General features: G+C 39.7%; 1 protein-coding gene across 1 annotated transcript; it reads left to right on the top strand.

The window, feature by feature from the left end:
• The first annotated feature begins 442 nt into the window (after positions 1-442).
• On the top strand, positions 443-24,982 carry CCDC34 (coiled-coil domain containing 34). The gene is made up of 6 exons (XM_020977967.2): positions 443-999; positions 6,368-6,500; positions 9,802-9,909; positions 20,747-20,905; positions 21,632-21,773; positions 23,909-24,982. Exons 1-6 carry the CDS (start codon positions 710-712, stop codon positions 24,124-24,126), a joined length of 1,050 nt encoding a protein of 349 aa, XP_020833626.2. The 5' UTR covers positions 443-709; the 3' UTR covers positions 24,127-24,982.
• Positions 24,983-25,660: the final 678 nt, after the last annotated feature.

Here is a 25,660-nt window from a genome sequence, read left to right as displayed (position 1 = left end):
CTTTGTGTTCTCAGCGCTATTATTCGTGGCTTTATTAGCACAGTGCTGGGCACGTAGCTGGTGCTTAATAAATGTTCATTGACTCTTTTCCCCTTTGTATCTTGAGCAGTTGGTGGAGTACCGGCACACAGTTGGTGCTTAATAATGTTCATTGACTTTTTTTTCCTTTGTGTCCCGGGTACTTAGTACAGTAGCCAGCACACAGTAGGCGCTTAAGAGCAAAGGGTCCCATGACACAAGCAAGGCTAACAAGTCTCGGCATTTAAGTTACTACGGACTCCCTTCCACCCTGAAGTGCGGGCTGGGGGAGGGATTCGGGAGACGCCTTGGGGGCGTGGCCCCGCAAGTCACTCACTGCCAAAGGGGTTAAGGCCACTGGGGGCGGTGCCAGGTCGAAGCCCCACAGCGCCACCCGCAGGCAGGACGCAGACGCGCACGCGGGGGGACCGAGCTGAAGCTAAGGGCGGGGAGAAACAAAGCCCCCGGCGGCGTGGGGAGAGGGGGTGTCCGCGCGCTGCCCTGGCAACGCGTGCCGGCCCCGGCCCCGGATTGGCTGCGGCGGCGGGCGGCGCGGTGTCTCCTGGGAGCGCGTTCCCGCCGCGGCGGCAGCGCCGGTTTGAACTTGGCGGCGACGGCGGCCCTGGCCTCAGCGGCGGGCTCCGTTCCGCCTCCCCTCCCCCGCCCCGGCCCCGGCGGCGCCGCCGCGGCCATGGACGCTGAGGAGGGCGCGCTGCCGCCGCCGCGCAGGCGAGGGGAGGCCCCCGGCGGCTCGAGCCCGGCGCCCGCCTCGCCGCTCTCCCTGCTGCAGAGCGACAGCGACGGCGCCGAGGAGCGGCAGCAGCGCCGGGGGCGGAGGCTGCACCGGCCCGAGCCCGCCAGCCGGGACCGGGGCGCGGCGAAGCCGCAGTCCGAGCCCAGTGGGTCGGAGGAGAGCGAGGAGGCCGAACGGAGGGTGGGGGCCGCGTCCTCGGAAGAAGGGGAGACCTTGGGGAGCGCCAGGTAAAGAACCCGCCCCCCGGCCCGGCCCGGCCCCCGGGAGCGGAGCGCACCTCGGAGGACGCTGAGGCTGGGCCGGGCGGGCCACGCTGGGCACCTCCCCCTCCTCCTGGTCACGCCCCCGCTAACCCGCCCTCAGCCCAGGCCGCTGGACCTGCTGAACCTCCCTCCCTCACTCCTTCTCTTCCTTTCTCCTTTCCTCCCTCCCTCTCTCCAGTCCTTCCTTCTTCCCTTTCCCCCTTCTTGCTTCCTTTCCCCCCTCCTTTCCTCCCTCTCTTCTTTCCTTCCTTCCTTTTCTCCCTTCCTCCCTCCCTCTCTTCCACCTCTGAGCCCTGATTTCCTTATCTTCTAATATTTGTATTTCCCCAGGAGATCTCTCTCTTCTCAGGGCCTCCTTTTACTCATCTGTCAAACCAGGGCATTGCATTAGATGACTTCTAAGGACCCTTTGCTGTTCTGAGTCTTTGATCTCGTCCATGTTTGTAAAGCACATTCAGCTTCAAAAACCTAGGCAGAAAGAGGGCTGGGTCGGAAGACCAGGATTCAAGTTCTGCTTCCAGTATGTACTGCCTGTGTGGACTGGACTTGCCACTTAGTTCAGGGCCTCAAGAAGACTCTTTTAAGATCATAACTTTCAAGGAATTGGAAGGGAAGGAGAGGGGTGTGAAGGAAGAGCCTGCTGATCTGCACGGGTAGAAGTTCCTTGCTGGGAACTCCCTTTACCAAGGAAATCACAGGACTAGTTTCCTTCTCCTTCCAGAAACTCCCTCACACAAAAAGAAATTGTAGAACCTCAGAAAAGTAACTCCTGGTATCTTTAGGCAATGAGAGTTTGTCTTTATTTCCATAGTGAACAGAGTAGAAGCTCAGTAAATGCTAGTAAAATTGAAATTGAATGCTACTGTTTTAAGGTGGTGCAAGGGAACTTGGCTTATTGGAGAAAAGACTAGCCTTAAGAGTCAAGAACACCTTGATTCATTCAGTTCTTGCTTCCACAGTGTACTAGCTGTTATCACCATAGGCAGCTGAGTTATGTAACTGGTAAGAGTTCCCAGGCAACACTTCCACAGTTGTGGAAAGCCAGATGATAAGCAGTGGTGGTATGCTGGTGGAGGAGGCAGTTTCTATAAACTGATGAAATTTCAGGTTTGGACTCCCCTCCCCCACCGGCAAATTGATTATTTATGAGGTAGATCTAGTGAATCACACTGTCCCTGTATTATAGAGACTGAGAAGTTAGCCAGTACATCCAGAGATTTCTAGGGAGGTAGCGTAGGAAGCAAAGAGCTTTGAATTTGGAGTCAGAAAACTAGAGTTTAAATTGAGCTTTGTCTTTCGCCCTGTGTGACCTTAGGCAAATCACTTAAACTCTAAGCCCTATTTCCCTCCACACCAAAATGAAGAGTTTGGACTGGGTGATCTTTTGATTTCCTGTCCAGCTTTTAATCCTTTAGGTATAGAATCCAGTTACTTTTCAATGTTGCTATCAAGTCATGTCATTTACCTACATATAATGTGGTAGAAGCAATAGTTTAGAGTCAGAAGGAACCTTAAAGAATGTCTTGTTTATCCATCATTTTGAACATGGGGAAACTAAGACCCAATGAAAGTTGAGTGTCTTCTCAGAGTCCAAAAGCTATTTTAGTAGGAGGAGTAGGACTGGAATCCAAATCTGTCTACCTAGTGTACTTTACTCTAAACCAGGTCTGCACAACTTGTATAAGGGGCCCAAGGGCACTCTACATTTTCACAGGCTGCCTGAAATGCTGTGGTGGGCCGAAGGTTGTGCAGGCCTGCTCTAGACTGTCTTCCTTTTGAAAGTCCTTGAGATACCGATATCTGTCAACATAAGAGCACGTATCATAATCTTCCTTTTCTGGAACTGCTCATTTGGTGCAAATCTGTCTTGGTGTGGGCCTATGGTATTATTATTATTATTAAAAGTTAATAGAGTCATAGAAGCTTAGAGTTGGAAGTGATCTTAGAGCGTGTGTGTGTGTGTGTGTGTGTGTGTGTGTGTGTGTGTGTGTGTTTTCTGCCTCTCAGTAGATGTTAGACATAGGTACAATATGATGGATTTTTTAGATGGAATTTTAGATCAGGAAAAGACCTTAATTCACCACTTTATAATGTAGTCCATTCTGTTTTTAGGCTACTTTAATCATTACAAAAAATTTCCCAACATTCAGCTTAAATCTGCCTCATTTCCAGGTGTGCTAGTTTTCCCCTGTGGGGACAAACAAAAGTCAAATCCTTCCATATGTTGTTTCTGTGATCAAGAACCCCCTACATTTTCAAGCTAAATATCTCCTGTTCCTTCTGTAAATCTTAGCTCTCTAATTTGTCAGTCTTTCTTGAAGTGTGCTATCTTGAACTGAATATGGTACTCTTCTTGTGCTCTGACCAGGACAGACAATAGTATAATACCTTCCTCATTCTTGACACTATATGTTAATGTTGCCTAAGATCTCATTAGCTTTTTTGGCTGCCACTTCACGCTCCTGAATCAGTTGTACTTTTGCAGTCCACTAACCCCCCAGGTATTTTCCACATCAACTATGGTCCAGTCATACCTTCTTCCTTACATACTTGCTCGATTAACTTTTTGAAACTAAGTGCCCAGCTTCGTGTACCCTATTAAATTTTTTATTAGACTCATTCAGTTCTGTCTTACCATGGTAGTTGTTTTTGTTTGTTTTGTTTTGTTTTGTTTGGGGTCCTGATCCATTTATCATCTATATTAATTATACCTACCCTTTGTGAGCTACCTACAGGTCTGGCAAACGTGCCATTCATGTCATCTTCTGAATCATTGAGAAACCAGTTGAGTACAACAGGGCCAAACAGAGGCCCACAGCACACTTGCTTTTTGGTTGACCTTAAACTGACTCCTTTCAAGTTGATATTTTCTATTAGTCACCATTCTGTCGGTTAATTGATCTACCAGTTCCAAATCTATCTGACCATGCTGTTAGAGATAGGCTACAATAGAAGGCAGGGGTAGTGGGCCAGACAATTCCTAAAGACAGTGGAGTCTAGTCTTAGCCATTCAAATTTAGGCTTCATTAGGCCTGCCCTCAGCAGCCAGGAGCTGAATTTGACCTAAAAGAAAATCACCACAATCAAGATTACACTGTACTTGGCAGTTACCGTGGTGATGGAAAGGAGAGCTTGGATGACTAGTCCAAAAGACATTCTCAGTGAAGACATCAGAAGACAGTTTGGAATGGAAATGCAGGAAATGAGACAAGATCTCTGTGTCCAGGTCTGATCTTCTCTCAAGCTCTGTGGTCTTCCTGCCAGGCATCTCCCCAATAAGTATCCTTTAAGGATCGCAAACTCAAACTCAACAAGCTTGAAAACTGCATCTGTCAGATTTGCTTTGTTCTCTTCTAAACTTTCCTGCTTCTATTCAGTGCATTACTGTTCTTCTGGTCACTCAGTTTCACAGTCTCATTGTCACATTGAACTCTTTCCTCATCTTTACCCATCATAACCAATCATTTGTCAGCTTTATTGATTCTTCCTTCACTAAAACTCTGTTCTTTACTTTTATCCATTCACGTGGCTATCTCCTTAGTTCATACCTTCATCACCTCACCTAGATTACTGTAATAGCCTGGTTGATGTCCTTTAATTTTCATTGTCTCCCTTCTCTGATACATCCTCTGTACAGCTGCCAAAGTAATCTTCCTAAAACACAAGTTCTGCCACGTCACTCCTCGTTCAAAAGCCTTCAATCCCCTACTTCCTCTAGGAGAAACTGTTAACGTGTGATGTTACTATTTAAAGCCCTTCACTGGCTGGCAGTACATCATCCTTGACACTTCATTCCAACCAAGCTGGCTGATTTGCAATTCCCTGATCTGCAAAGTCTTATACCTTCCACATTTCTTCATGCTTCCCCCACCCCCACCTCTACCTCTTAGAATATCCTTTGTTTCCTTCAAAGCTCAACTTCTGTTACTTTCTGTAAGAAGCCTTTTCTGATCTGCTGGTTAGTGCTTTCTCTTCAGTCCTCATGCTTCCATGTCATATCCTTCCAATAAAATAGAAGCTCTTTGAGGACAGAGAGTATATTTTATTTTGTGCACATAGCTCCTGTGCTTGTCATACTGCTTTGTGTGTAGGCAGTTAATAGTACTTGTTGGATTAAATAGTTGTTGTGAAACCAACTCCACTGATCCTTTTGTTTTGCCTCTCCAGTAAGACCCTGTGGTCCATCCTTCCATTTAGCTGAGATTTCCTTTTGTCTTCTGGTTTCATTTATTGTGAGGACAGTGATATTGAGATGGTTCATTTCTCCCAGTAGTATGTCAATTCATTAATCTTGGGATAGCGATCTCATATTCATAGTAACTAGATAGATGGTCTAAATATGGAATGAAACCTCATACCTTCTGCTCCCTTTTCTGCTACTCTAACACTGACATGGCAGAAATGGAAGGATATTATCTATGACTGAGGACCATGTATTTAGTGGGGGTTTTTTCCATGTGTTGCCAAGCCAAATAATTCATTACCTAGTGGCCAACCTGTTGGTGATTAGTTTTAGTTTAGTTATTAGCTTGGTTCTTTGAAGGCAGACACAGTCTGTCCCTAGAACCATACTCAAAGCCTTTTCAACATGGTAGAATCTGCCGTATGATATTTTGCTAGTGTAACCTTTGAGACCCCAGGCCTATCTCCATTCTAAGATTAGGCATTACAGTAGGATTTTTATGGAGAATTAAATGATAGCTAACATTTGTGTTATTTTAAGGTGGACTGTGTGATTTCCTCATAAGAGTCCTTTGAGGTAGATAAGATGGTAAAAAATATTGTCATCCCCATTTTATCAATAAGAATAAATGTGTTGAGCCTCAGAAGGATGGCTTGCCTGTGGTCATGCACCTTACTAAGTGTGAGAGCTGAAACTGAAACCCTGGTATTTTAACTCTGAAGTCTCTTGCCCTTTCCACTTTAACTTGAAGTAAAATTTTGGTTTCTGAAAGGAACTAAAAAAAAATTCTAGCTAGTTCCTATATGCCATGTGTAAATACAAAGATAGCTCAGTGATTAGTACTTAATGTCTTTTGATTTTATTGATGTGGTTTGTCCTTAGTTAAGCTAATCATAAGCTGTTAGGACACATGGTCTTTATGAATTGCTGTGGCTGAAAACATTCATTAACCTTGATGACTGGCCTTCTGGTGGTCATACTGGGGAAAATTTGAAGGTTTCATTTTTTATGAACTCCTTCAAAATGTAAGTCTCCTTTATTGAATATAATAAAATGTGTATTACATTTCACCTTTACTTTATAAATCAATTTGGCTGTTAGGTCAACAACTATTTATTAAACAATTTAGAGTGTCTTCTTTTTCAACAGAATTAAAGAAAGAGAAAATTTGGAAAAAGGACATCAGTGGCTTGTGTTAGAGGCTAGTCTGACACCATGGGAAGAGTGGTTTGTTTGCAAAGAAAAAGAACAACGTGCTCGTCTACAAAACAGAGCTTTGGAGGTAAAAGCGAGTTTGTTTTTTTTTAACGTAATAGCCATATGTGAGCTTGTGGATGTATTTCTCAGTTTCAGTGAAAATTACCATGAATCTCCTTAGTGTCCTGATAATAAATTAACAAGATAATTTTTGCATTTGGTTCCATCAGTGTTTAATGTTCTGTGAGCCTTGATGCTAAGTATTTGCTTTCATTCAGTTTTGAGGGATATTCATTGAGCACTAATCTCTTGTGCGAGGGGAAGAGGCAAAAGGTCAATAAAACATAACTCCTTTCCTAGAGCACATTAGAAAATGAGGCTTAGAAGGTTAAATGACTTTCCCAGGGCCACATAGCAAGTTTATTTTAAATCTGGGACCAGCATCAAGGTCTCTTGGCTCCTAAGTCCAATTCTGATCCTGCTGAATTAGTATGCTTCTTCCCAGAGATAAATGAGTCAGTCTTCATTTTTCTTATTGAACCTGTCTTATGTTTTCACTCCTTGCTTTAAGTTGTAGGCATTAAAAAAAGGCATACATCTGAGTAAAAAACTATGAAAGTCTAAATATTTGACCTTGACTGCTACTTTACAATCTGTCTGCAATATTGGGTTAAGAACTTCTTACCCAGCACAATTACCCACATGTATTTTCATACTTAATAATACCAAAGAATGGATCACATATTAGGCATTAGAACGTTCAAAAAAATGGAGTCACTCATTATTTTAATTCATATTTTTGCTCTCAAATTATTTAACTTTTCTGTGTGTTGATTTTTTCTCCCCCTCCAAACAGATAGCAAGAATGTTTCAGGAAATGTACTTGTGATGAAAAAGGAAGGATAATTGATAATTAGGCTTTTGATAGTTGGAAAAGTTGTTTTAGAGTGAAATGAGGGTAGATTAGTTCATATGTGAGGTAATGTCTTAGAGGGAGATCATCATTTCACTCTCCTATTCAGTAAACTCAAGTGGCTCCCTATTCTCTTCAGGATCAAATATAAAATCTTCCCTTTGTGTATTAAAGCCCTTCATAACCTGACCCTTTCCTGTCTTTCCAGATTCTTACATACTACCAAGCCAGTGATACTAGCCTCTTTTGCTATTTTTAGTACAAGACTCTCCTTCCTCTGACTCTGGACATTTTCATTGGCTGTCCCCTAGACCTGGAATTCTCTCCTTCCAACTCCTGACTTCCCTGTGTTCCTTCATATTTTAGCTAATATAATAATCCTACCTTCTGCAATAAGCTTTCCCTGATCCTCCTTAATGTCGGTGCCTTTCCCTCTAAGAATATCTTTAGTTTATTTGATAAATAACATGTTTGTACCTAGCAGTTTGCATTTTGCCTCCCCTATTAGACAGTGAGCTCCTTGAGGACAGAATCTGTCTTTTGCCTTTCCTTACATCCCCAATGCTTAGCATAGTATCTCGCACACATTAGGTGCTTAATAAATACTTGTTGAATGACTGCCTGATTTTAGGGATGGATCCGTGGGGGAGGAGTTGGTCTTTTATGTGGAATCTATGTTGCTAGGGTAAGACTCTATTGGTTGGGAACTTGGAATTATGGGTATTATTTTTTCCTAAGTAAATGATTCTCTAAGGAAGTGGTGTCAAACTCAGATAGAAACCAGGGCCACTGAACTGTTCATTAGGATCCCTGAGGGCACATATTGACTTAGAAAATCACGTGTTAACATTATTTATGTCTTATTGTATTTTTATTTATTTTGTTAAATATTTCCAAATCACACTTTAATCTGGTTCAGACCACACCTGGGGTGTGTTTCGGTCTGTGTGTTTGACACCTCTGCAGTAGGGAATTGAGAAATTGTGTCTCCCTCAGTCCAGGGTTTGTAATAGGAGAGGGTAGGAAACTATTTAAGAGCTGCATTCTTGAAGAGGAAAGAAAAATAATCAGTAAATGACTAAATTTTTAAGCTGTCCAAAATGGACCAGGCTCAGAGTTAATACAGTTAAGTTGTATGCCCTAAGGAATGACAAACTGATGAAATTCTGTTTGTAGGTTATCTCTCTGGACTGTTCACATTCTTTCTCTGGAAGAAGTGCTCAAACTTGCAGAGTCAAGTGACGACAAAGCAGTTAAATATGGATATGAAGTCAGTTTCATTTTATGCCCCAGTTACTATAATGTCGCTGAAAAACTTGTGGGAATTCTTTTCTTCTGCAAGAAAAATTCTCCCTGTGACCTAGGTCTGAAATCTCTTAACTATTCAGCTTCAGGGATACTTTAATTCCTATCCTTTTTAGCAAAAACTTAGAAGTCTTTCTTATTACCTCCCCCAATCGTAGTAGTTCTTTTGAATTATCTTGTTGGTAGTGTACTATGGTATTAAAATTTACATGTTGAAAAGTTGTCAGTAAAATACAGTTATAGTTGTATAGTTGAAATTTATGGTAAGAAACTAGCGTAATAGTACTACGCAGATATTGCATCTCTAAAAAGTTACTTAGGTTTTTTAAAAAAAATTAACTTTTTTTTAGTTGGCAAAAAAAGATTCTTTCCCTTCTATTCCCCTATTTGGAAAAAAAAGGAGGGGAGGGGAAGCAAAACACTTGTAACAATCATGCATAGTCAAGCAAGACAAATTCCCCCATTGGTTATATCCAATAAATATATTTCCCTTCTTGCATCCTGAGTTCTTCCCCTCTGTCAGGAGGTGAGTGGCATACTTCATCATCAGTCCTTTGGAGTCGTGGTTGGTCATTGTATTGATCAGAGATCTGAAATCTTTCCAACTTGTTTGTCTTCAGGATGTAGTTGTTATTTTATAAATCATTCTCCTGGTTCTTCTCATTTTACATATCCATCTTTTATACACCTCTTCCAGTTTTCTTTGAAGGCATCCTTTTTCATAATTTCTTATAACATAGTATATTTCATTATATTCATATATCAGCATTCCCTGGTTGATGGGTCCTGCCTTAATTTCCAGTTCTTTACCTCCACAAAAAGAGCTACTGTAAATATTTTTTTTGGATGGATGCTTTTCCTTTTTCTTTGATCTCTTTGAGCATAAGTCTAGTAATGGTATTGCTGGGTCAAAAGGTATGCTCAGTTTGGTGATTTTGGGGGTGTGGTGCCAAATTATTTTTAGAATGGATTCATAGTTCTGTCAACAGTGCATCAATTAGTACCTATTTCCTTAGTTTTTTTTTTTAATTAAAAATTTTAAATCCTAGCAATCACTTAGGGTAGTAGTACCATTTTTATTATATATAGTTATACATATAATTATATGTGGTTTTACATGTGATTTAAATATATTATTGGATATTCCCTTTTTGTTTTGAAAAACTAGGAACTAAGTCTACAACAAGAAAAAAGAAAAGAAGTGGAAGAGCGTGAAAAAAGAAAAAAATATGCGAAGGAAAAACACAAGGAGTGGCTTCACAAAAAGAATGAACAGGTAAGAATTAGGCATTGAGGGTCAGGCCAGGTCCCCTTGTTACTGTTTTCCTGGTTCTCTTCTTCCCATTCCTTAATCTCTCTCCTTTTTTGGGGGGGGGGTCTGTTTCTTCTTCCTTCTCCTGCCTTTTCAGCATTTCTTCTTCCTGCTCTTGCCTTTTCAGTGGAGGAATTCCCCAGGTCCTTGCCTTTGCCCTGTCCTCTTCCTCCTACACTCTCTTGGACAGTCTTGTGTGCTTGCCCAACTTCACAGTCACCTTTGGTGCAGATGACTCCCAGTCCTGTGCCTCTTCAGCCCTTCACCTTCAGTGACTCTGATGTTTCCACCTAGACATCTCACCAGCATCTCAAACTCTCAGCCTTAATGGGATTTCTGCTCCTTACCTGTGGGACTTTGGACAAGTCACTTAACCAATCTTTGGTCTTCAGTTTCCTCTTCTCTGCAGTGAGATGACCTCTAGGTGCCTTCCTACTTTAAATTTGTATCCTTTGAAATTACCATTTTTTCTCCAAATTTTTTCTTCCTGATTCTTTGTTTCTGTTGAATGGTATTGTCATTCCCTCAGTAAACTAAACTTGAGAACTTATCTTTCTCCTCCTCCCTTTCCCTTTCTTCTCCCTTCTAGCTCTTCTTTAGTCTTCTTTCCTTAACAATGTAATATCTCTTGGCATGTATTAACTTTGTTGTGTTCCTATGACTACCACCCAATTCAGGTCCTTATTACCTTTTTCCTGGGTGATAGTTTCCTAATCTATCCTGGATTTGTTGTTAGATTATTCTTGATAAAGCGTTTTTTTGATTGTGTCAGCTTGCTCAGAAGCCATCTATGAGATTCCTGTTGTTTGTGGGATAAAGTCTGAACTCCTTAGCCCCTCTTTTAAGGCTTTCCACTGTAGGGCCTCAGCTTACCTTTCTCATTTTATTTCCTAATGTACCTCTCTACAGCACTGCAGCTTGACCCTCCCCATTTCCGTTTTTTAGCCTGAACCAGCCTCTTGTAAGTGCCTATGCTTTTTATCATTCTTGTGGTGCTTATCACATACTGCCTTGGATGTTAGAGGTTTTTTTAAATGTTTCTTGTGTTCCCTTCTATAACAGGCTCCTTGAAAGCCACACCTGGCTTGCCTTGGCTTTCCTTGCTTGTTGGTAGTTGGTACTCAATAAATATTTGGTGAATGAGTCATTTGTGATTCATTTGTGATCCATTCACTTGGTGGATGACAGTGTAAAATGAAAAATGGTCATTTTCATAGCAGTTTTGAGTACACCATGTTTTCCATTCTAATTTTATTCACTTAAAGGGGTAGTGCTTTCAGTACTAATTTTTATATTAAGTATAATCATGATTGTGCTTTTTCATAGTTACAGTAAAACCCCATCAGTTTATACTAATGAGGGGCTTCTGAATTTCAGCAAAATGTTTTGATTTTTCTCAGTTATACTTTGTGTAACCAGTTACAGAGTCTCCCTGGTAGTAAGGTATAGTGACGGGGGCCTAGGACCACAAGTCTGGGAATCTGGGTCTAATCCAGGGCCTGACATGAACTATGTGACCTTGAACATGTCACTTAACAAGCTCTCTAAGCTTCAGTTTCCTTAACTGTAAAATAATGGGAATTGGGCAGGTTTCTCACTAAGATTGTTGCCATCAGTGAAATCCTGTGAGTCTTATCTTCTCCCACAAAATTCTACTCCAGACACTGGGCCAAGACAGGGCCCCTCTCCCCATTCTTGGTGTTGTTATCTTCTTATATGAAGGCCATCTCTCTGTCTCTCTCCTTGACTTTAGCACTTCACGTACAGCATTTTTTTCTCACTTCATCCCTTGCCATTAATCTTGGGTATGACAATCCCTTTAACCCCCTGAACATATAGAGCAGGCCTGGCCCACCAGAGGATTTCTTCTACATACAAAGGATGTTTTCCTCTACAGTTTTTGCAGGCCTTTCAAAATCCTTTGGCATGCTGCAAGCGACCCAAGGGCTGCAGGTTATGCAGGCCTGATATAGAGCATCCTATTCCAGAAACACCTTCCACCATACTTCAGCCAGCCCAATCCTGGTGTGATTGCCACCTCTCCAATCCCTGTCTCTGGCTGCAGCCTCTTCTCTTTCTTCTCTGACTCCTTCACTTCCACCAGAGCTGCCTTTGGCCCTCATTGTGTCCTTTTGTGCCTTCACCCCTCATTCTCTCAGTCTGTTTCTTCCACTCTGGTTTCACTTGTCTTCATATCCAGCCTTGATTGACCTAATCGTCATCCCCCTGGAATCCCTCATTTTCCTGACTGTCCACTATTCTACCTATAATTGTCAACTCTTTATTCTTGCTCCTGGACTGCTCAGGCTCACTGGAGAAAGTTACAAAATGGAGTCCATGCTGCTGCGTTATGTTAATGGTGTCTCTCCTCTGAAGGTGGTTAAGTACTTAACACATTCCCTCGATGATGGGGTGGGAGAATGACTCTCTCCCAGTCCATAAAGGCTTCCCGTAAGTGGCTTCCAAATTATGTTACTAATTTTGTCCATTTAAAGTCTGTGTGCCTCAGCTTCCTTCTCTGTGGAGTTTTATGATGTTAATCCTCTCTACGAGTAGCCAGTCCATCACTGTTTTTCATGTAATTCTCAACATTTTCCCTCTTATTTTCATACCACCTTCTTAAAGATCAGTTAAAAATGACATGATGAGTTTGTTATTTTTAGTCTTTGCATTCTAAAGCTAAATAGAAATGTTTTTGTACCACTTTGTTTTGAACTCTGCACCTCTGTTCTACTTATACAGATGCATAATTGAGAGTTAACGTAAAAGGTCATTTTCTGTTATGAGAAATACTCATATATATGTATATAATATAACAAATATAACAAAACAAATATAATAATATGAGATGTATATGAGAAATACTTATTAAAATCTGAGGGCATTTTCCATAGCCCTTTTAGATGTTCATTTCAGTTAAAGAGAGTGTTAAATCTGTGCTGTAGCTCTTTGCCATCTGTGATAAACTTTTTTCTTCCACAATAACAAACAAATTTGAGTAACACACATAATTTGACCATGTCCCTAATTATTATTGAGCTAGTGCCTGCTTCTCTGTAACTTCCTCCTTCTTGTCCTCCCTTTCCTCTCTGGGACCAAGCGAAATAGCTTTCATATGATAGACTTTCAGGTAGCTGAAGACAGTTCTCATATCCCACTTCCCCCACCCCCATCCTTAGCCCCTGGCTAGCTAGCTGTGTGACCCAAGGAGGTGTGAACATGACAAAGGCTTTTGGTTCATGCATTTTTGAAATTCATATTTATAAACTACATTGTGCTATGCCATTCTTTTCCTACTAAAAGCCTCTTATCTTATCTTCTAATTCCATGAAGCTAATTTTACCACACTAATCAATTAAACAAGGTTGCTGGATTTCTAAGAATGCAATATAATGGTATGAGGTGATATATTTACTGTTTAATTGGTGGCATTAAACCTAACCTTGTTATGTGAAATGTGACTGTTCTCTTTTGGATGGAAATTGCAGTTGTAATTTAATTAGGAGGATACTACAGCCTTTGGACGTACACATCCTGGGAGAGCAAATTGCCCATCTCTTTATTTTAGAGATTAAGCATACGCTCAGGAAAGAGGATGTCTGTTCCTGAGCACACATAATCCCTACGGTACCATCAGTCATTTAGGGAGGTCAGGCTGGCATTGGATAAAAGTGCATCTTATTTGGAGTCAGAGGACCTAGATTCAAATGCTGGTCTGTTGTTTACTCTTTGTATGACTCTGGGTAAATCATGTGACTTATTTCAGTCACAGTTTCCTCATCTGTAAAGTGAAGGGTTTAGACCAGAAGATCTTTAAGGTCCCTTTCAGCTCTGGATGTAGGAACCTCTGATTTATTTATTTCCTCCCTTCTTAAAGCCCATTAAATTTCTTCTGATTTCCAGCCTAGGCTATTTTAACATTCATTTACGAAAGTGGGCCCCCTGGTTCTTTTCTTCTTGTCTGGAATCTCATTTTTTCCTCTTTCCCTGTTTACATTCACCATGTGTGGTCCTCAGCTGCCTTACCCTGTGTTCATATTTTAGACATATCAAGGGTGGTTTCTTTCTTCAGGTCATTTTCACTTTGGTCTAACAAACCGACAAGTGGTGTTCATGATATCCTTTTCACTGGCCTATTTTTTGATATGTGACTCTAAAAAGAAATGACTTACCTCATCTGGCTGTGTTTCTTTCTCTGCAGTCTTACTAATTTAAGTTTTTCTTTTTTTTTGAGGGACATTTTTTTTATTGCCCATAATTCTTGTTTTGTATTCAAAGAGAATTATTTTTAAATATTTTTAAATGAAAGCCATGCCACAATTCCCACAACATGGGATTGATTATTTCATGTGCAGCAGGGTTGGTATGGCAATGTATGTTTGTAGAGTTATTATAATAAAGGCAGCCTATCTAGTTAACAATAACAATAAAGAATTAAATCATTATTGTTATTTCCACTATGATTCTTCTTGCTTTGGGGTAGACTTTTGTTTGCCTAACCAAAAGGAGATATGTAGAAGCTAAAAGGAGTGTTGTGAAGAGTGGGCAGTTACTATCCTAGAAAGGCAAGGTGTAAAGGGGTGCGTGGATGGATAATTGGGTCATATACATTGCTAAGGTTGTCTTCTCTCAGCTCCCTCCTTTTAGAGGAATATCTGCAGAAATTAAGAGGAAGAAGGGAAAGAAAGGATCAGGAAGAGCAAGAACAGGGTTTAGTAAACCTTCACTTACGTGTTCTCAGGACCAGGATCTGCAGAAGAGTGAAAGTCATCTCATCTGGCTCCCAAATTACTAGGTGCTTTTAAGGGACCTGTCCCATATTTGCAATTCTGACTCAATAACAGGCTGCAAAACTGCAGGCAAAGTAGGTGTTTCTGGATAAAAGCTACCATTGACATGAGCATTACAGTATTTATCAAAACACAGATAATTCTTAAACCCAATTAGTCAATATTTAAGACATGATTTTTCAGCAAGAAAAAACTTGTAGTTTTAATCTTAAGTAACAGTGTTTGTGGGGTAGTTTGCTTCCCTGGCAACCACTTTCAGATCTGGTGTAGTGGAAAGAACATTAGATTAAGCTGAGCTGGGTGCCAGGCCCAGCTGAGCTTGTTACCAGTTTATGACTTTGAGCCAATCACAGAGCACTTTCTTAGTCTTGCTTTCCTCGTCTGTAAAGTTGCCTTGTCTGTTTCGTATACATGGTGTGAGAAACTTCAATGAGATTTGTGTAAGGTACTTTGTAACAGTAAAATATGATATAAGTATGGATTATCCTTGCTATTAGGAAGTTTTCTATAAATAAAATCAAAAGGGAAAGCATTCTTTATGTAGTATGATCAGAAGTCTGTAACAGCCAATTGGAAAACAGCATCTCTGTATTGTTACTTTTTCCTCACCTAACAACACAGTGTGAGCCTCTTCATTCCTTTAACCCATATGAAGAGAAGCTCACACTTTACATTTTATATTTGTAGGTTTAAACATTAAGTGTTTAGGTTTATAATTCAGGAATCCTCTTTTTCTCTCAGTTTCTTTCCATTGTTTTTCTAAACTTTTTCTCTGCCTTAAATACTGTAAACATTCATTGCCTTCTTTTATTCCTATTGCCCTCCAAACCTTGCTTTCTTCTTTGTTATTTATAAGTTATCAATGTCTTCCTTGATGATTCTGCCTGATAGAGTATTCTCTTGGGCTATATCAGAGTTCAGGGAGAGTTATCCCTGTAAAGTGCAAGGCAGGTCAGGCACTCTGAGGATGTTTGATCTCCCAGTACTTCTTAACTCTCTGCACTAGTTTTTCCCTCTTGTTTTTGTTTTTTGGTGAGGCATTCAGGGTTAAGTGACTTGCCCAGGGTCACACAGCTAGTAAGTGTCATGTGTCTGAGGCCAGATTTGAGCTCAGGTCCTCCTGACTCCAAGGCTGGAGCTCTATCCACTGTGCCACCTAGCTGCCCCCCACCCTCTTGTTTGGAAATGTTATTAAAACATCAATTCTCTAGTGCTTTCTATAAAAGTAGTTTCTAGTCTTTATGCCTTCTTTTGTCCCAGTGAAGAATTCCTATTCCTTTTCCATATTTACTTTGGACAATTTTTCCTTACTCCACTTATACAGGGAAAATTTTGAGTTGATATAAATAAGATTTATGTCTTATTTATATCAATAAATTGTTCATATATTTGTATTTGCAGTTTTCAGTTTACAAATCAGTTGCATTATATTTGATTTGATTTTCAGTTCTGAATTCTCCTCCTCCCACTTCCCCCTTACCCATATATTGAAGCAAGAAAAACAACCATTACAAACATGTATGGTCAAGCAAAATAAATTCCCGGATTAGCCATATTCTCTTCCCCCTGCCCGCCACACACACACTGATGCTGTGATCTGTGCTCTGAGCCTCTCTAGAAGTAGGGTAGATGTTTGATCACAAGTTCTGGAATTGTGGTTGGCTATTTTGTTGGTCACAGTTCCCAAATCTTTTAAGAGCTGTTTGTTTTATAGTGTTATTATATAAATTGTTCTCCTGGTTTTGCTCACTTCACTTTGTATCAGTTCATACAAGCCTTTCCAGGATTCTCTAAAACCATCAAATCAGTTGTGTTGCACTAAAGGTTTATAAGGATTTAACAGCATTCTCAAAGAACAGATGTGATAAAATGGTGGTCAAGGTCTCAAGCTTGTTTACTACTATCTGTTTTAGAACTGTCAGGGGAGAGGTTAGTTTTAGTGACCCTTGGGGTGGTCTCTTCCAACTCTGTAATTCTTTGATTCTTTAACAGAACTACTGTGTTAGTGGCCTGCTGCTGTCTGGCTGGAAGTATTTCTCCCCCCACTCCCCTAAAGTTGTAGTAGGCACAGGGTGGAGCCAAGATGGCAGAGTGAAAGCAGTGACTTGCTTGAGCTCTCCCCCAAACCCCTCCAAATACTCATAAAAAATGGCTCTAAACAAATTCTGAAGCAGCAGAATCCACAAAAAGACAGAGTGAAACAAATTTCCAGCCCAAGACAACCTGGATGATTGATCAGAAAGGTGTATCGCGCCGGGCTGGGAGCGCAGCGTGGGCGCACAGGCCGCAGCAAACCTGGAGCAGGCCTCAGAGGACTGAATCACGGGCAGCTGTGGAGGTTTCCAGACTCCTCAATCCACGAATGCCAAAGACAACTTAGAAGGTCAGTGGGAAAAGTCTGTTTCTGTGGTGTCAGAGAGGAAGGCGGGCTCAGCTCCATTCCCCAAGAGCCTGGCCCGGGGGGGGGCAGCTGCTTCCCGAGCTTCCGGCCCACAGACTGAGGGGGAATCCAGTGGCTGATCAGAGAGGGATTGCAGGGATCTCTTTGCCAGTGCTGAGGCAGGAATCTCTTGCTTTGCCCATGTTTGGATCTGGGTCACAGTTCTGGGTGGCAGTGCTGGGGTGAGGAGGAACTCTGGCCTGGTGGAGCTTGTAGTGGCTGTGGAGAGGAACCCCTCCTCACAGTTACAGGACAGAAAGGAATACTTGTGGTCACAGGCCAGGAAAGGAGTAAACACCTCACCCCTTATCATACCACCTTGGAAGAACTGAAAATTTACAGGTCCCTACAAGTATCTCTGAAAACCCCTGAAGCTTGGGACAGTACACTCTCCACATTGGAAGCAGACTCTTACCTTAACAAGGAGTTTAAAACTCAAGTAATTGGCTGGGATCATGAGCAAGCAGCGCAAAAAGAGTCAGACTATATTATCTTACTTTGGTGAAAAAGAAGATCAAAATATACAACCAGAAGACAACAAAGTCAAAGCTCCTACATCCAAAGCCTCCAAGAAAAATATGAATCAGTCCCAGGCCTTGGAAGAGCTCAAAAGGGATTTTGAGAAGCAAGTAAGGGAAGTAGAGGAAAAACTGGGAAGAGAAATGAGAGTGATGCAAGAAAATCATGAAAAACAAGTCAACAGCTTGCTAAAGGAGACCCAAAAAAATACTGAAGAAAATAACACCTTAAAAAACAGCCTAACCCAAATGGCAAAAGAGGTCCAAAAAGCCAATGAGGAGAAAAATGCCCTAAAAAGAAAAATTGGCCAAATGGAAAAGGAAGTCCAAAAGATTACTGAAGAAAATACTTCCTTAAAAATTAGAATAGAGCAATTGGAAGACAGTGACTTTATGAGAAATCAAGACACTGTAAAACAAATCCAAAAGAATGAAAAATTAGAAAACAATGTGAAATATCTCATTGGAAAAAAACTGACCTGGAAAATAGATCCAGGAGAGAGAATTTAAAAATTATTGGACTATCTGAAAGCCATGATCAAAAAAAGAGCCTAGACATCATCTTTCAAGAAATTATCAAGGAAAACTGCCCTGATATATAGAACCAGAGGGCAAAATAGAAATTGAAAGAATCCACAGATCTCCTCCTGAAAGAGATCCCCAAAGGAAAACTCCTAGGAATATTGTAGCCAAATTCCAGAGTTCCCAGGTCAAGGAGAAAATATTACAAGCTGCCAGAAGGAAACAATTCAAGTACTGTGGAAACACAATCAGGATAACACAAGATTTAGCAGCTTCTACATTAAAGGACTGTAGGGCATGGAATATAATATTCCGGAGGGCAAAGGAGATAGGATTACAACCAAGAATCACCTACCCAGCAAAACTGAGTATAATCCTTGAGGGGAAAAAATGGTTATTCAGTGCAATAGAGGACTTTCAAGCATTCCTGATGAAAAGACCAGAGCTGAATAGAAAATTTGACTTTCAAATACAGGACTCAGTGGAACATGAAGAGGTAAACAGGAAAGAGAAATCATAAGAGACTTATTAAGATTGAACTGTTTACATTCCTGCATGGAAAGATGGTATTTATAACTCATGAGACCTTTGTCAATATTAGGGTAGTTGGAGGAAAAAAATTATATGTATGTATATATATAGATAGAGGGGACGGGGTGAGTTGAAGATTAAGGGGTCTTATCTGGAGAATAAAATTAAGGGATGAGGGAGGATTATATCTGGAGAAGAAGAAAGGGAGAGGTAGAATGGGGTAAATTATCTCACAAAAAAAAACCCAGAAAAGAAAAGACTCTTACAGTGGAGGGGAAAAGGGGGAAGGTAAGAGGGAATAAGTGAATCTTATTCTCATAGGATTTGGCTTAAGGAGGGAATAATATACACATTTGATTGGGTATGGAAATCTGTCTTACTCTACAGGAAAATAGGGGGAGAAGGGGACGAGAGAGCAGGGGGTGATAGAGAGGAGGGCAGATTGGGAAAGGGTGTAATCAGAAGTAAATACTTCTGAGGAGGGACAGGGTCAAAAGAAAGAATAGAATAAATGGGAGGGCAGGATAGGATTAAGGGAAATAGAGTTAGTTTTTCACAACATGTCTATTATGGAAGTGTTTTGCATAACTGCACATGTACAACCTATATTGAGTTGCTTGCCTTTTCAATGAGGGTAGGTGGGGAGGGAGGAAGAAAGAAAATCTGAAACCTAAAGTTTTAAAAACACATGTTTTAAAGAAAAATGTTTTCACATGCAACTTGGGAAATAAGAAATACAGGAAATGGGTTACAGAAGTCTATCCTGCTCTACAGGAAAGTAGAAGAGGAAGGGGATAAGAGAAGGGGGGGAGAGATAGAAGAGAAGGCAGACCAGGGGAAGGGGTATTCAGAATGCATGCCATCTTGGGGTGGGGGGAGGGGTGAGAAATTTGGAATTCAAAAGCTTGTGGAAGTGAATATTGAAAACTAAAAATAAATAAATTTATATTATAAAAAAATTAAAAAAAGTTGTAGTAGGCACAGCTACTGATTAACTTTCTTGCAGAAGGTAAAGCCTGTAGATTGTTTCTCTGTTTTCCTACTGTTGAGGTCTTGAAAGGGCTTTCTTCCCTCTGTTTCCACTTTTCGTAGAGTAGTGCTTGGCCATTTTGTATGTTTGGAACATTACTAAGTGGGATTTTTTTATTATTTGGGGAGATAAAAATATGTATTTTTTCAGATTTTCAAGGAAGTAATTGAATTTAGCCCATCTTTCTTCTGCTACATAGAGGTTGGCATTCTGTGGTTGATATGACACTACCTACGTTTTCCAGCTTTTGAAAATTGTTCTCTAAGCCTTTGTTCATGTGAAAACTTTTGTAGGTGAATTAGATTTATCTTATCAAATATAAAGGAAACATTTCATTCCATTATGTGAAAACCTTTTAAATGTTTTTTTTTTCCCCATCAAAAAATTAAAGGTATATAAGAAATGAACTTATAGAAATTTGGGTTGACTTTAGCTTACCTTGAAATGGTGGTAGCAAATATGTGGTAGCAAAATCACGTATTTGAAAGTACTTGGATACTAAGTAGAAAGTGAATTCAGTTGATATAGAATAGTAATTTTTATATCACTTTGTATAATTTTTGCTTAGGTATATGTTGAAATACATTCTTTCCCCGCCCCCTCATTAGAATGTGTACGCTCAAGGTCAGAGATAGGTTTTATTTGGTTGGTTTTTTTTAATCCCTGGGGCCTTGCACATTAGGTGGTTAATAGATATTTGTTGAATTGATGTATAGGTGTTAATATGTACAAACTCCATTATGAAAGGAACATACATGTGCATAAGTCCTTTTTGGAGTAAATAATCTTGTCTTTTTTAAGGAATCCAATTTAATCAAATTTTATCATTTGAAATTGTTAGTTTTCCACTTATTTTTAGAGGTGTACAGGATTGAATATTAGATGTCTCTTGGTTATAACAAGAACATCCAGAATCAGGTGTGTTGTTAATTACATTTGAAGGATTTTCTTGTGCTTCTTATTTTTAAAGGAAAGAAAAGAAAGGGAATGGAAGCTTAATAAAGAAATGGAAGAAAAAGCCGCAAAGGACCTAGAGAAAGAACATTTGCAAGAAAAAGCTAAAGAAAAATATAAAGAATGGTTAAGGAAAAAATTGGCAGAAGAACATGAGAAGAAAAAAAAGGAAAAGGTGTGGATCCAAAGTGGTGCAGACGGGTGTATCATGAAACCCAGACCCGAATCGTGGTTTTGCTGTAAACACACAATAATTGTGTGAGCTTTTAACATTCTGGGCCTCAGATTCCCTCATCTTTCAAACAGCTAGGTGATGTCTAAATGTTAACATTGTGATTTTTTTGACCATTCTGATTCAGTGATTATAACTAAGCACTCATCTCTTGGTATCCTTGTGAGTTTGATTTATTTGGAAGAAGATATTCAGACGTTAGGTAGTTTGCGTGAGATGAGTTATTCTTTGATGTTCATTATCTTTGAGTCCTATATTTAAGACATAGAAAACATTCTGCTTTTGAGGACCATTATGCTGCCTGGCATTTTGTGTTTGTTGAGTGTGAAGTTTTGTTAGGTTTAAATCAAATTATTTTAGGTTATTTTGGAACATTTTGTGGTATTATGTTATGGAGTTGTGTCATTATAATGGTCAAAGCAGATATTTTTTAAAAAGTAAATAGCAGTTTCCCTCTTGGGCTTGCTGACTTAAGTGTTACTGAGGAAAGACCCTTTCACTGTGTCCTAGGTGAGAGTGAATTTCACAGAAATCACCCTCAAATGAGTTATTGTTTATAGCTAATGAATGATTGAAATAGATTGCTAATAGTCTCTTAGGTGGAATGACCAAATCTCACATAAATTTGAATACTCTACTCTAAGAGGTCTTTGATTTCATCATTTTAAGGAAAAAGAAAAGCAGCGGCTTGCTGAACAACAGGAAAAAAAAGAAATCTCCGAAAAGAAGTTTAAGGAATGGCTGCAGAATGTGAAAAACAAACCTCGTCTCATTCCAAAGAGCTATGGTTATGCCAATGGGAAACTGACAGGTTAGTTCTTGTTCTCTGTGACCTAAATAAAGGCAAGTGAGCTCATGGTTAGGAGAGGAAGTTTCATGTTGTTTGTTTCCTCTTGAAAAAAATAGGAGCTTATGAAAAACAAACTTTTTATCTAAAATTACAATTTCAGCAAGCTAGCTATAAGATCTATATGCAATTACAAACTTACTGTTTTTCTGAATCAGAATTGGATTTCTTTTTAAAAGCATGTGTGAATTTTAAAGCAGTTGTAGAAGTATGCTTTTAAATCAGTGAGAATGTTTGATGATAAAAACATAATATAAAATTTGACATTACTTCCAGTTGGCCCATGAAGAGTTATTCTGCAGAGGTTTCATGTTTGCTACTCTTCTTACCCCTATCTAAATCAGAGCTACAGATTTCTTCGGGAGATTATTCTTGTAACTCCAAACACCAGACAGCCCATGAACCAGACAGAAAACCAGTTGCTCTTTATGCTTGGTCTGATTATAGATGGTGGGGGCATAGTTTCTTTGTGCTTTCTGTTGGAAGCTCATAACTTGCTGACAGCTGCCTTCACTTGTCTAAGTGATTTATTAAAAATACTCCCATTCTGTTGTGTTCACACAATAGAACATATTCCAGACTTTGTTTTGACCACCCTGGTGAAGTGTGTGTTGAAATATCTTCACTCTTGATGGGGACTGCCATTATGTGACTGACACATTCCTGCTGTCAGGGCGTAGGCCTCTCATGCATGGCACAGAGGTCATCAGTTACAGATACTGAACTGAGTTTACTTGTTTGGTTTCTACTTGTTTGAAGAAGGGTAATAATTAAGCAACACCAGTATAATCAGAGGAGTTAATGTTAGAGACAAAGCTTTGACTAGGTATCCCCTTACCAATCAGGACTTAATCATTAAATTAGTTAAATTGCTGGGTGGCTTTTCAAATGGATTTTTTCTTTTTAAGAAAATTTCTATCCATAGCTTTTTTAAAAAATATCACCTAGTTTTTTTTCTGTAAGAAATATTTATGTAACAATACTGTCATAATCATAGTAGCTGAAAGATAGTACATTAATTTAATGCTTTAATAAAAAAGCACTTTATATACATTATCTCATTTGATCCTTATAAAAACCCAGTACAACCCAGAGGTAGGTACCATAGGTACTATTATTATTCTCATTTTATATATTGGGATTTTGACACTTAGAGACTTTCAGGTGACGACAAGGTGAGCATCAGAAATAGAATTCAGCCAAGTTCCCCTGAACTCTCTGACCTGTATTCTTTCCGTCATGCTCCACTGTCTCTGCTCTAGCAATCTTAAGCTGCTCTGTGGTGGTCTTTGTATCCAAATCATGGTCAACTTTTTAAAAACATATTTTGAGTGAAATACATGAAAGGAGGGTGATTTTGGGCTTTGCATGGTATTTGCCATCTGGCCTTTTTTTTTACAGTTTTGTATTTTAGCTCTTAGGAGCCATAGTTTTATTTAATTGCATTCATTCATTGCAATAGGAACTATTGATAACTAATTATGTATTAAAATTATGGTAATGGAGTTAATCCTTGCTAATTTGAATGACACCAGTGTAGGCTTTAAGTAAATTTAGACAGTGTATATGATTTGTATTGAGTTAAATGGTCTGCATTATTTCTTTGTAAATTTTCAGGGCCTTACTTGTGAGACCTTGAGGCTAAAATCAGTAACATTTTCAAAGAAGAAAGTCAAGATAATGAAGGCTCTTTTCAACTTTAACCTTGCCAGTTTGGTTTTTAACTAACTCAATTCATATGATGTCTTGGTAGTAATATTTATTGGTTAAGCTCTAGGATGTCACATTCACTTAGCCCAGTGCATGGCACGTAGCAGGCACTTACTAATTGCTTTGTGACTGACTGTATTTGGACTGACTGACTGTCTTTGGAAAGCTGCATTATGTTCACATTCATACTTTTCCTAAATCAGACTGGTTTACGGTAAGCTATCCCCAGTTATTCCAAATCAGTGAGGCTTTACTTCTGTTGTGAGGTGCTAATTTTTAATTGTTTTTCCATCTGGTTCCTGTATACATTGGAAATGATTTACTATCTTTCTTGGGTTTTTAAACAATGAGAGCTTTTGGAGAGTAATCAGTCCATTTTTCATTCTTAGGTTACTACAGTGGAATTGCCTGCTCACAGCCAAGCTTTTGTAATCCAATCCCATGGAAGCCCATTTACATTCCTCCACCTAAGGAGTCGAAGACTGCTATAACTGTGAAGAAGAGCAAAAGACCTGTGTCCATTCCGCCTTACAGGTCCTCCTCTTTGGTCTTTCATAAAAACAAGGGCAATCTTTGCCTTGGAACTCTGTGCAGAATACAAAGATAGTATATGTACCAGATAGCCTAAATGCTAAAATACTCTCTTTAAAAAAAAACAAACTAGAACTATTTTTGTTACTCGGTATTAGCTTAATATTTTGTGTGATGATTTATCATTTTTATAATTGTTGGTAGGAATCTGCAAGTTAATTAAGGGAGACGTTTGCACTTTTTTATTTTTATAAATGTTTCAAAGTTGTGTGTTTGTAAAAATTCGCATGTATGCAATTAAAAAATATGTTTGTATTTAACTTGTTTTTGTAGAACTGTTTTGTAACACCAATAAAATCAAAGGATTGTTCTTGTGTTCTTCCACAATGCATGTTCTTAGGATTATGTGTAGCAATGTAATTAGAATAAATCTTGTAATAAATCTACTTATTCCAGATAACCCTTAGAAGAATCTTTATAGGATGGCATTTTATGAGAATCAGAAACTAGAGTTGTTGGTGTTTTTACTATTTCCTGCAAAAATTTTGTTTGAAAAAACAAACTACCAACCAGCGTTTACGGTTGTCCTGAAAACCAGAGAGATGAGGCTTCTGAGTTTTGTGAACTCACAGTACTGAGGACAGAGTTATTAAGCTTTCGATATCAGGGAGGACTTTAGAAAAAATGGTCAGTTGATGGTAATGTGTATTTAAACTTGGCTGAAATGATGTTTGTCTCTTAAGATGATATTGTTTTAAAAATCTACTCCCCCAAAAGCTGTGTCCCAGAATCATGCATTTTTACAGTTTAAAGTAAATTTTGCTAAGTCTGATATCACTGATCTTATTGATAAATAAATTGAGACCAACGATAGTATCAAAGGATTATTTTTAAAAAAACAACATAGTTTTATTAAAATATACAACTTTTAATCATTGTCTGATATTTTTTTCTTTTAGAAGAAGGGCATGGAATGAAAATCTGTTGTGGCAATTTAAAAATCAATAAGTTCTTGTCAAAGTGATACTTGCTTAGAGAATTGTTTCACAGCCCTGCTCGTGTCACATGAGCCCAAACTGGTAATTTATCTTCCCCAGGCGAGGCTATTGGTCCCAAGGAGCCTCCGATGTCCCCGAGGACAAGCAGAGCCTCTCTCGTTGCTGAGCTATGGGGTTCCTGCCATCAGAAATGCACCAACAGTCAGACAACCTTTGGGGAAGGATGAATGAGGGATGGGGTGACCGGCAGGTAGAGCCTAGTGGACAGAGTTGTCTAGATTTACTCAAATAACACAGGAGATGAGGAGGCTTCTGAGCAGCTCAGGGTGGTCTGGCTACTCCATTAACTTGCAGCTGATTGCTTTACAGGACTAAGTTCACCGGCTGATTGAAAACATCAAGTCTGCCAGTGTCTCAGCAATGTAAGTGTAACTCTAAAAAGCGTTTGCTATCATTAGTCCTAAAATGTGGCATGGTGAGAGTAGCGAGCAGAAGGCAAAGATATGCTGTTTGAGAACTTCTGGGTCTAGAGGGTTGACTTAGTCCCTGATGACTTTGTGCTGTTCACTGAATCAACACTTAATGTGTTTACCCACTGTGTGCACAAAAAGT

Source organism: Phascolarctos cinereus, unplaced genomic scaffold, assembly GCF_003287225.1.
Source record: "Phascolarctos cinereus isolate Bilbo 61053 unplaced genomic scaffold, phaCin_HiC Scaffold_9;HRSCAF=440, whole genome shotgun sequence".
Lineage (NCBI taxonomy): Eukaryota > Metazoa > Chordata > Mammalia > Diprotodontia > Phascolarctidae > Phascolarctos > Phascolarctos cinereus.
This window is presented reverse-complemented; position numbering and strand designations above follow the sequence as displayed.

Excerpts from the sequence above, each read along its gene's own strand:
- CCDC34 (XM_020977967.2), top strand. The coding sequence starts at position 710 with ATGGACGCTGAGGAGGGCGCGCTGCCGCCGCCGCGCAGGCGAGGGGAG. Across the intron at positions 9,910-20,746 it reads TTCACAAAAAGAATGAACAG|GAAAGAAAAGAAAGGGAATG; the intron begins GTAAGAATTAGG and ends TTATTTTTAAAG. Across the intron at positions 21,774-23,908 it reads TGCCAATGGGAAACTGACAG|GTTACTACAGTGGAATTGCC; the intron begins GTTAGTTCTTGT and ends TTTCATTCTTAG.